At 38.4% G+C, this 11,972-nt stretch overlaps 1 protein-coding gene across 1 annotated transcript; it reads left to right on the forward strand.

Annotated features, from left to right (window-relative positions):
- The first annotated feature begins 4,672 nt into the window (after window positions 1-4,672).
- LOC115920412 (alpha-(1,3)-fucosyltransferase fut-1-like) lies at window positions 4,673-5,215 on the forward strand. Its single transcript, XM_030976173.1, has one exon. It carries the CDS (start codon window positions 4,673-4,675, stop codon window positions 5,213-5,215), a length of 543 nt encoding a protein of 180 aa, XP_030832033.1.
- Window positions 5,216-11,972: the final 6,757 nt, after the last annotated feature.

Raw genomic sequence — 11,972 nt, forward strand, 5'->3', positions numbered from 1 at the left:
TGGGTATTGAAATGTGTACTTGTGAAATTTAACATTAACCCATAATGGGGAAGTAATGAAGATAATGGTCAGTGTTTGCAGTGAGTTAAAGATTGAAAAAAAATTTTTTTTGTGGGTTATGTGAAATTTGGGTCATGCAGTTAAGGATAAACTCGAGTTCTGGTAATGCGATTGCATTGTGAAAGAAAAGGTGTGAAATGGATCAGAAAAGTTGATCATATAGCATGTAAGTAATGGTGTGTAATGCAAGGTTCTGGAGTCATCAAAATCATCATAAATTTGGCAGAGTCTTGGTAAAGTAACAATCACTTTAATACACAGAAAGATGTATATGGGACAACACACATGGTGTCGGGGCTAGTACTACCCTGATTTCCTTATCTTTCTGTGCTCATTACTCAGCCAGTATACATTTTCTTCCAAAATTGTTTGGCACATGACATTTATTTGTAATCTTGAACATTCAGTGTAAGTTTTGTAAGATTCTGTGAGAATTCATTTTCTTTTTTTACCAGAACTCAAGTTTATCTTTAAGGGTACTGTTAAAGTTTTGAAAATACACCTGGGCTAATGGGAAGCATGATTATGTGCGAGTGTGAGAAATCACTCAAACTTGAATGTACTCCTTTTAATTACAAAAACAAATGAGTGAGTACAATGAATGAATGATTTGATTACAGAATTGGAGTATGGTATGAGAAATGTGTTTAGATTTATCCTCCAGTTATTATGATTAGTGATTTATTTAATTCCTTTGATTTCAGAATTGCTGTAATTTTTTATCGGTTAGATAGGTTGAAACTTGATCTGCTGTTAGAGTGTAATTAAATTTGGTTTTCTTTAAAGGATTGTAGTCTAGTTTCTAAGACACAAGATCAATAAAAAGCAGGACATCATTACTCGAAATCTTGGAACATTCATTTGTGAATACATCAAGTTGTGGTCGAGTGGATAAGTCGCCGACTGCAGGTCACAAGGTACGGGGGTAAAGTTCCGCTGCCAAGACGTTAATCTACATTTGCCACTCTCCACCCATGTGTAAATGGGATCCTGATATGCTTGAGCGCTAGTTACTTTGGCAGCTAGGCTACAACCAGGGTCATATGTGTACAGCGCCGTGAGCGTCAGAGCACGGTGGATACCGGCGCTTTATTAATATCCATATTATAATTATTATTATTTTATGAAATAAAATAACACAACATTTTAGGAAATACGCATTGCTTCAGCCCAAACTTGGTACGAGAGGAGTTTGATAAGAGGGTCAGTGCTATGTCATATATTTGTTTCTGTTGTATTTATTCTGGGGTAGATTAGATTGTACTTGTGTATTGGTTTCGTTATAAGTTATGCCGTAGGTTTATATCAGTCTCTTACAATGCACAACTATGTAGAATCTCAGGGATCATTTCCGTGGCAGCCTCGTCTGTTATTGTTAATGACTTTTGAATGTTATGATTGCAAGTTATTGTATACTATTGTATACTATTGTATCATGTATCTTTCATATTGACTATTAAATAAGTGTTCAGTATTCCTGCTGTATGAATTTGTCCTTATTCCGTAGTGGGAGTGTTTCCCACACTTTGTTTAAGAAGTAAATGATTTGTTGATCCTAAATGTTGTGGCCCAAGGTGATATACTAATTCCTTGTTATGCTTTCTAGCATTGACATATAGTGTATGTTGTGCATTCCAGGCGCGGATCCAGGGGGGGGGGGGCCGAGCGTGCCTTGGCCCCCCCCCCCCCCCCCCGCAAAAAAAAAAAAAAAGGAGAGAGAGAGAAGGAAAAGAAGGGAAAGCGGAGAGAAAGGGAAAAAAGAAGAGAAAGGGGAAAAAAGAAGAGGAAGAAGAAAAGAAAAGAGGGAAGAAGGAGATCGGGGGGGGGGGGGGGGGGGGGGACTTGCCTCCCCCCTCCCCCCCCCCCCCCAATAAAAAAATAAAAGAGAAGGAAGGAAAGGGAAAGAAAAAAGATAAAGAGGAGATAAAGGGAAGGACAAAATAGGAAGAAGAAAAGAAAAGAATGGGGATATCAGTTGCAATTTTCCCGCCAACAAGTTGTGGATCGAGGAGGGGGGGGGGGGCAAAAGGCCCTAGCCCCCCCCCCCCCCCCCCCCCCCCCGCTAAAAAAAGAGAGAAGGAAGGAAAAGGAAAAGAGGAGAGCTAAAAGGGAACAAAAAGAGGAAGAAAAAGAGAAAAGGGAGAAAAGAAGCGGAGATGGTCATTTAATGCCTAAAACCCCTGATTTCTGGGGGCTCTGCCCCCTGGACCCCACGCCAAATAGTGTCCTGCTAGTGTCACAAATAATAAGGTATCAAAAATGCTCATCTGACCGTAATTAAACGCCTAAAACCCCTGAGCTTCTGGGGGCTCTGCCCCCTGGACCCAACCAAGAGCCCTTAGGCGAGCCCCTCGATACTCATCTGACCGTAATTGAGTGCCTAAAACCCTTGAGATTCCGGGGCTCCGCCCCCTGAACCCTAAGCCAATTAGTGACCTGCCATTGTAACAATTAGGTATCAAAATAATGCTCATCTGACCGTAATTAAATGCCTAAACTCCTGAACTTCCGGGGCTCTGCCCCCAGGACCCCGTCTAGGGCGCTAAGGCGGACCCCTGAATGCTAATCTGACCGTAAATTAAAACCTTAAACCCCTGAGCTTCCGGGGCGGACAAGGTATCAACATAATGTTCATCTGACAGCAGGCGCGTAGCCAGGGGGGCGGTTGGGTGGTCCCCCAATAAACGCCGGCCAAAAAAGAGAGGGGTGTAAAGGAAGAGGACGTAGGAAGAAAAGGGAATAGACAAAGAACATATTTGAAATTCAGACAAGGATTAAGAGTCGAGAACGGTACAACAAATTGTCTTCTTTCTCTAATGAATTAATGAAACGTCAAAGCTTCCGCGCTATGCGCGGGGGAGGGCAGGGGGAACTTAATTCAGACGAGGATAATTTTCGGGAACGGTACAACGAATCGTCTTCTTTCTATAATAATTTAAAGAAACGTCGAAGCTTCCGCGCTTCGCGCGGAAGGGGGGGGGGGAAATTGATTTAGACAAGGATTAAGAGTCGAGAACGGTACGACGAATCTTCCTCTTTCTCTAATGATTTAATGAAACGTAAGAGCTTCCGCGCTTCGCCTGGGAGGGGGAAAACTGAATTTAGACAAGGATTAAAAGTCATAACGGTACAACGAATCGTCTTCATTCTCTAAAAATTAAATGAAACGTCGAAGCGGGGGAAAAACTGAATTTAGACAAGGATTAAGAGTCGAGAACGGTACAACGAATCGTCTTCTTTCTTTAATGATTTAATGAAAAGTAAAAGCTTCCGCGATTCGCGCGGGTGGGGGAAACTAAATTATTTTCGAGAACGGTACAACGAATCGTCTTCTTTCTTTAATGATATAATGAAACGTAAGAGCTTCCGCGCTTCGCGTGGGAGGGGAAAAACTGAATTTAGACAAGGATTAAAAGTCATAACGGTACAACGAATCGTCTTATTTCGCTAATGATTTAATGAAACGTAAAAGCTGTATTCAGACGAGGATTATTTTCGAGAACGGTCCAACGAATCGTCTTCTTTCTCTAATGATTTAATTAAACGTACAAGCTTCCGCGCTTCGCGCGGGAGGGAGGAGGGGAAAACTGAATTCAGATGAGGATTAAGAGTCGAGAACGGTACAGCGAATCGTCTTCTTTCTCTAATGATTTAATGAAACGTAAAAGCTTCCGAGCTTTGCGCGGGAGAGGGGGATGAATTAAGAGTGAAAAACTGTACAACGAATCGTCTTCTTTTTCTAATGATTTAATGAAACGTAAAAGCTTCCGCGCTTCGCGCGGGAGGGGAAAAACTATTTTCAGACGAGTAGGCACGTACGGAAGGGGGGAGGGGGTTAGGGGGTTGACCCCCCCCCCCCTTTCTGTGATTTAAAAAAAAAAAAAAAAAAAAAAAAAAAATATGCCAATGGCTGACCTAAAAAAGGTGACCTCACTTCCCCCCCCCCCCCCAACGGAACAAAATGTCAATTTTTTAAATTTCGAGACCATAAAAAAGTGTCCTCTTCCCCCCCCCCCCCCCCCCCTCGTTACGATTTGTTTCGGACCAACAAAATAAAGGGGCCCCCCCCCCCTAAGAAATCCTGGATCCGCGCCTGAGTATAGAAGTTGACATTGTATTTCGTTAGGCTAACATCGAAAGCGTTTTACTTTTCCCTTTTAATTTCAGTGTCGTCGGCTGAGTCTCAATCATCTACGACTAATTCTTTTTACTCTGGCCGTCATCTTCGTCTGCCTAACAATATTTTATTAACTTCATCACCTTTCCAAGCCAAGGAAAACACAAAATTGACCGCTCAAGTTTGTCTTTTGTCAGAACTAGTGGAGAGTTTGAGAGCATTGATAAAGCGTGGGATGGTGATGTCAGGAATGACAATGGTGACCACACAGTAATCAAGTCTCCCAAACATGACAATAGAACCAAGAGAAGAACGCGAAGTCTGTACATCCATTCCGAGCTTCGTCCTATCTCGACGTGATACGAGTTGGAAGATTTGGTCAATTGTGTAAGAGTGGAGAAAGGGAAGCCTGAGACCAAACCATGTATAGTCCAGTGCCCGAATGGAGAAGGCCTTGAGATCCATCTGGATACCGATCTCCGCATTGCCAGGACGATGGATGCCGTCCTCTTCGGCCTTTCTCCATTCACAATGAGTTGGTCCTTCACTAATGTGTTGGGCTACAAACCCGTTGCCAACCAACTTGTCGTGTTTTACAGCATGGAAAACGTTCTTCGCATGCACAAGTGGAACCCAAGGCTGGGCCTGTTCAAGTATCACGTGGACATGACGTATGGTGCGTATTCAAACATAAGCGTTCCATACGCTTACTTTACTCCTTTCGCTGAAGACGAAACCAACAAGAGCGAGACGAAAAACTGGATGCAAGGAAAGACTAAATTGATCGCGTGGTTGGCGAGCAACTGTAAGGAGGTCTTCTGGCCGAGGAACGAGTTCGTGGCCGAACTACAGCGCCATATGCAGATCGACACCTACGGACGCTGCGGCAACCTGACCTGTCTCCCTCGCTTATCCGAGGAATGTGTCAAGATGCTCACCAAGTATAAATTTTACCTTTCTCTCGAAAACTCCGAGTGCAATGACTACTTGACAGAAAAAATCTGGGCTTCGGCGTTAGAAAATGACGTCATCCTGTAATTGTAACATTGTGTTATACGTGCTGATATCTTTCACAACGTTATTTTATTTATTCTAAAATTAAAATGAATTTTGGTCGATATTTCGAATATAAAAAGTTATGTGCAAATTTGTATTCATTCATTCATCATTACATTCTAATTCTATAATGCTAACCGAAATACAAATATATTCGGAACAGATTATGACCACTGCCAAACCAGACTTATTATTCTCTTTTGATTGATAATTTAGATTGAAGTTGCTGATCAACTATCATTTAAATAGATGAAGGGTTGTCGAGTATACTTACTAAAAAACTAAGTTAACTATGGTATTCTACTCATCCAAAATTATTTTCTGTCGCCTATTTTGTTACAAGAAGAAAACCAATGCATAATATCTTAAACTGAAAATTAAACAAATTTTTGTTGTGTTCCAGGAAAGCGTAGTCGGTAAAACTAATATTTTCTGTTATCAATAATATTCCTCTGTCCATTGGGATGGTAATGGTTTTTGATCCAGGAGAAGATAAAGTTGGGAAACACATAACATGAATACCACCTGAAGAAAAATTGCAATTTCACGGCTTAATGACATAAATCAAACTGGCCCAAAGGTCATTACACAATTTTGATAACCGAGGTTAAGTGCCACACAAAAGAAGTCGATGGGACCCCTTCCACATCTAATCAACGGCCTTGTAAATTCACATTTCATTTCCCAAGCATGGCCGGTGCCCCATGACTGGACTCAGCTGCACGCTACTGGCCACACCTATAGGAGCATACAAAACCATGGAGGATGCGTTATAAGAGAAAGGCCCTATCAACATCATAACGTCATCGATAATATGATGATAGGCATTTCCTTAGAAACTTTACACCTCAGTCGCCTCAGTCACATCGCCAGGCCAACCCCAAAGTGTTTCCACACCGCTCTTTCTTGGTCATTCGGGAGTTTGATGTTGGTCTTGTTGGTACTCATGGCATCAAATCAGTGGCGTAGCATTGGTATAATTATTCATTGAACGATGATGTCGGGTTAGGGGTGGGGGGGGGGGGCACCGTTCTTACTAGGCGGAGGATTTGCTAGAGAACACGTCCATAGGGTGAGGATATTGTGTTAGGGGGGGGGGCTGGTGTCGTGTCATCTTAGTTTTACGTTACCTTCCCTCATTCTCATTCTTTACCTCCCCCTTTCCACTTCCCTTTTTTGTTCCTCAATATGGGCGGCACGTGCCCCTGTTTCCTTCGAGGCTACTAGCATTGGAAGTAATCATTTGCCGTCAATAGGATATCTACACTTATTATTTTGTATTGAAATCTTGCATTCAATCGACTGAAGATCTAGAATGATTGTTTACATTAATTTTCCTCATTTAGTATAAGATAAAAGCTTCATTTATACATGTAGATGAATCCATGTGACATTTTGATTGACGCAAATAACGATATACAGTGTATTTATTTATATATTTTTAGACAATCTGATTGAGATAAAATGATCTATAGATGATCTTGATTCGAATGAAAAGATTATCAGACAATAATATTTGAATCCGAGTTTAATGAATATATAATAAAGTATTTTTTTTAATCAAAATATTTCGTTTACGAAACTGTTTTCCATTGAGGTGGTCACAATGCACAATGTTCGTGTTATATGAATTGAACATCTCTCTACTGAAGATGGATATATCAATTTGATCTGTTTCAGTAATACCATCGACTGGTTATTGCGGTATCATGAAATGATGAAATTTATAGAGATGAAGATGATGACAAAATGTGGCAATACTGAGGATTGTGATGACAACGACGATGATGATGACAACGATGATGATGATGATGTCGATAAAAATGGTGATTGTTGTCCAGAATGTGATGACTGTATTTCTAATGTGTTGTATTGTATTAATTGTATTGGTTTATTGACATAAAAAGCATCAAACATGGAACTAAAAACTTAAGATATTCAATTCAATCAGTAAAACATTACATGTATTTAACATTAATCGTCTTAAAAACTCTTTGGAAATGAGCAAGTGTTATGTTTACTACCTGTGAATTATAAATTCATTTTTATTTCATCTAGGATGTGTAATGTAAAATTACATATCGTTTTGAGTAAACGAGAAAATAATTCTATCTGTTTGAAGCCAGAAGGTCATTAAAAGTAAAATGATATGATGTATGCCTTCTGGCTCCAAAGGCGAGGGGGTGATGACAACATGATAACAGAGATGATAAGAATGAGGATACCTTGTTTTATTTTTCAACTCCTCTCCCCCCCCCCCCCCCCATTTGTCGGGAGGAGGACACCTTCCCATGTTACCCCATATTAACTAAGCCTATAATATCACCGTATGAGGAACTATCAACAAGGCATAAATATTCCTCGTGAAAACCCCGGATTTTTCCGGTGACAATAAATTTGTTACATGACTCCACATTTTGGAAATGTAGCCTTAACTAAGATTTGTTTACCGGAAGATCAACGTCCTGTTTTTTCAACAGTTCGGAAGATGATTCTCAATTCGCCTGTATCAAACAAACTAAAACTTCCCTATTTCTTTGTTACATCAATGATACTAAAGTACATTGTACTATGATCACACTTATATGGACACCAAACAAAAATGAGCTGTGAAATCAATGTTCCTGTTTAGATTAAAAAAACAGACTAGCAAAGGACACGAGTATAATATACATTCAAATAATTGAAAGTCTTGCCAGCAATAATGAAACGCCAATGAATACTCGCGGTGATCCGTTTACAGAAAATTCAAAAGAGGAATGGGTGTACATCAAAGCCAAATTTCTTACATAACATTTCAAATAAAATCACAATCAATGAGTATGAGATTGGATATCTAGATTTGGATATTTACGAGAGTGAAGGAGAGTGACGAGAAAATGTCATAGCGATTAGGAGATTGAAAGCTAAGATGGGAGAAGAATGGGACAAGTTAAGAGAGATAAAGAATGAAGTTGGAGAGGCGGAAAGCAGACTCAAATTTATTCTACATTTATTTTACAGTCAAAACAAAGCAGATATCGATATTAAAGTGCTTGGAATCACTTTCTCGGTTTCTTTCATAATCGTTCGAATGCAGAATTTTTGTATCATTGAAATAAAAGTAGAGCGAAAAGAGAAACGGAAGATGGTAAGAACATTCATGAATTTAAGTATAGACAAGGTCGAGAAATTAGTCGTATCGTTTATTAACTTGCCATTAAAATGTACAAAAATAGATCTTGGAAGTTTTGATAATAATGATCAAAAATTAGAACGGACAAAGTGAGTAGATATTTTGATATAGACGGTCATCATCTACTACGAATAAAATAATGTTCTTTTCAATAAGGATAACAAGAAAAATAAGTGGTCTGTTCGTTCCGCAGTACGAACAATGGTATCTCTAGATTCATCGTAATTAAAGGAATAATCTTAATTTCCAGATAATGCTTAATGTCAATGTTCAATGATATGGGCTTTTTTCTTCAAAAGCTACATAGTAACTTTAATTTATCTCCAATGTAACGAAACACATCTAACGTACAAAACAATCTTTAATTAAAGGGTTTAAGTACGGAAGATGAGATGGGATGCAGTAAACATGATACTTCTGTTTTGGGTGCACCTTTATGAAAGTAGATATTATGATGAACTTTAATTGTTTTTTATAGACCTCCGATTGGCAGGCCCTTTAAGCCTTATTGAAATACTGCACGTATAATTATGATCACCTGATAATATGATCGGATGATCACAACAACAAACCAGTTTGATATATAGGTCAAGCTAGGTCAATCTTTGCACTTGCCAATCAAGTGCTTTGAAACAAAATTATGGACAGAAGGAACGCTCTAACAAGTACACGTGTATACATACACACGCGTGCTCACACGCACACACACACACACACACATACAAACGCACACATCACAGACGTTTTGAAGCTATACTTTTTCTTTACATAATATTTTCTGTAATTGATTTTGTTGGTGTTGTAATACACATAATTATTACATTCATAATTGTGCCACTTTATTTATTGTAGACTACTACTATACATGAAGTATTAAGTTACCGGACGTACTAGCACATGTGACTATTTCTGTATATATTTGTATTATAAAACAATTCAGCAGCGAAAGAAAGTCGAGAAATAAACTTATAAAGCCATTTCAATAGCCCGATCCACCACCTTTTTATAATTGTGTACGATCTTTACAGTGACATGATACACAATCCGAACATAATTGATATAGGGAACACGTATTGAAGTTAATTTTGTATGGAAATTAATTTAAAAAAAAAAATCAATATTAAAACGATCATTCAATTAATCAAGACAATCCATAGTAATGTCTACATTACATTACCTGGCACATACTCTTTGTAAGATGATGAAATTACCCCCCAAAATTGAAATCAATTGGCTGACATGAGGAAGCAAGGAGCTGAGTGGTTGTAATGATGATCCTTAACTTCCTTGTTGATGAGTGGTTTTCTGAGGGAGGGAAATACTGCGTATTGGTGACATCAGGATATCCTTTTATTATTATTTGACCTGTTTGCCACCGAGTCCTTTTTTATATTTTTTTTTTTCATTTAAAAATAATAACAATTTCAAAATAATTCACAATCAATAAAGCGAATAATCTTACACAAACAAATTGAATTGAATTGAATTATTGAAATAGACCCATGAACAATGAATCCGACATAGTATTTCAAATACACAATTTTCTTAGCTCCTGCTATAACTTTGTATTGTACTATTAAAAGAAATGCCAAGAATAATAAATTACCTGTGAAAAACATTTATAAAGGAACACGGTCGCAAAGACTTTCGAAAAATCTCCTCACGGGCAATTTCTATATCCTTCTGTTAGTAATCGTCTCCGGATTACATTATACATCATTGAAATTGGCTAATTTCAAAAGGTGGTAGAGGAGGCTACCGAAATTTCCTTAGATTAATTTTCGAAAGTCTGTGTTGCTAAAAGTCCAACTGATGAGAGAAAAAAAAACTGATTTCCTTGGTTAAACTTTTATTTTGGGATAAAGTGTCAGGGTGCAACTCGTCTACTTAAAAAGTGTTTAGATGAGATGTCTGCATTCTTGATAAATCCCACAGTTAGGGTTGATTTTTAGGATTATAATTTCCAAATAACATCTAGTATTACGGTGCATTCGCTCAATTTGTATTGATTCAATGATGAAATTGTATAAAGCTTTTAATTTACAGACCGATATGATTTTCAAAAAATAAATCTTTTTGTCCTCATACAAGTGGACGTGTCGTGACATAGTGGTTCATTCTTAATTTATGGTTGATGGTTCGAACCCCAGGCACTAATGTCCGTTGGTAAAACAATAATCCATATTTACCACTCTCTACCCAGGTGTAAATGGGTACCTGACAATAGCTTGGGTGAATTATTACAGGGCCCGCATGAAGAACAGTACTGGTACTGATGTGGCAACCCTAAGTCAGTAAGACTCCATTACTGTTGTTGTTATCAATTTTATTATTTCAATTATTATTATTATTATTTAACTTTTAAAGCTAAAAGAGAAAATCTAAACTTTTAGTCTGAGGCCAACTAGAGTAACAAAGAAATACACCAAGTTTCCACCAAACATGACATTGACTAGCACCATGAACACCTCTTTAACGAACCAAAAAGGATAATGACTCGCTTGGCAAGGTCAATCGAAACTGAGCTTAAATATATCTAAAGGTGAGTTACCTGTACTTCCGTATAAACATTTCTTATCCAGCCTATTAAATTGCTTCAATTTATGAGGGTATAATTGTCGATTGATTCCGGATATTTTATTTCATATCTAGGTGTGTAACTAGAATTGATTGATTGATTTTATTCCATTTCATATATCAATTGGGGAGATACAGAAGATTTCTTTTGTCAAAAAGAGGAATTTGAAACGATCTGTAGGGGACAAATAATTTTAATGACAGTAAACGAAAAGAAGAAGAAGAAAGGTTAACCCGGATCAATCATTGACAGGCAAATACCCCTCCCTTTTTCTCTCTCTCTCTCTCTCTCTCTCTCCTTTTCTCCCTTTCACACTCCCCCCCCCCCTCTCTCTCTCTCTCTCTCTTACATTCTCTTTCCCTCTCTTTATATCCACCTTTGACTCTCTTCCTCTCTCTTTCTCGTTTATAAATGCATTGATCTTGTTATGCTTTTATTTTTTTTATTTTTTTTTGTTCTACTTTTAGTCAGGGCCAGAAAAACTGTGGTCAGACGGTAAACTTATGAATTATGACCAAATTAAGGCAATATATATTTTAACTACTCCTCGTTAGCCATCTGTTCTCATTCTCTTCTCTTTATTCCTTCATAATCCAGTGATATCCAGTGAGCCTAGATTACTTTGTGTTGTCTTGATATTTTAAAGGCATACGGGGACATTCTCAGGAGGAGGGGTAGGGGGACTAACGTATCTTGCCTGTTTCGTACCCAGGATTTGTCATCATCCCCCACTTACGCACACATACGAACATACAAATTTGTGCTTTACCAACCACCCACCCCCCCCCCCCCCCAAAAAAAAAAAAAAAGAAAAGAAAGAAAGGTAAGCAGATAAATAAAAATGCTTGGGAAATTTCAACCTATAACTAATCAGGGAAATCCTCTTTCTCCTGTTAACCCCTTAAATGTAACCATTTTTGTCCGGCATTAGCCTAATATCTTGTGCTTAATCCACCCACCCCTTTGTGTTTTTCCTTCCGCCGACT

The sequence above is a fragment of the Strongylocentrotus purpuratus genome, unplaced genomic scaffold (assembly GCF_000002235.5).
Source record: "Strongylocentrotus purpuratus isolate Spur 01 unplaced genomic scaffold, Spur_5.0 spur5_scaffold_8, whole genome shotgun sequence".
Classification (NCBI taxonomy): domain Eukaryota; kingdom Metazoa; phylum Echinodermata; class Echinoidea; order Camarodonta; family Strongylocentrotidae; genus Strongylocentrotus; species Strongylocentrotus purpuratus.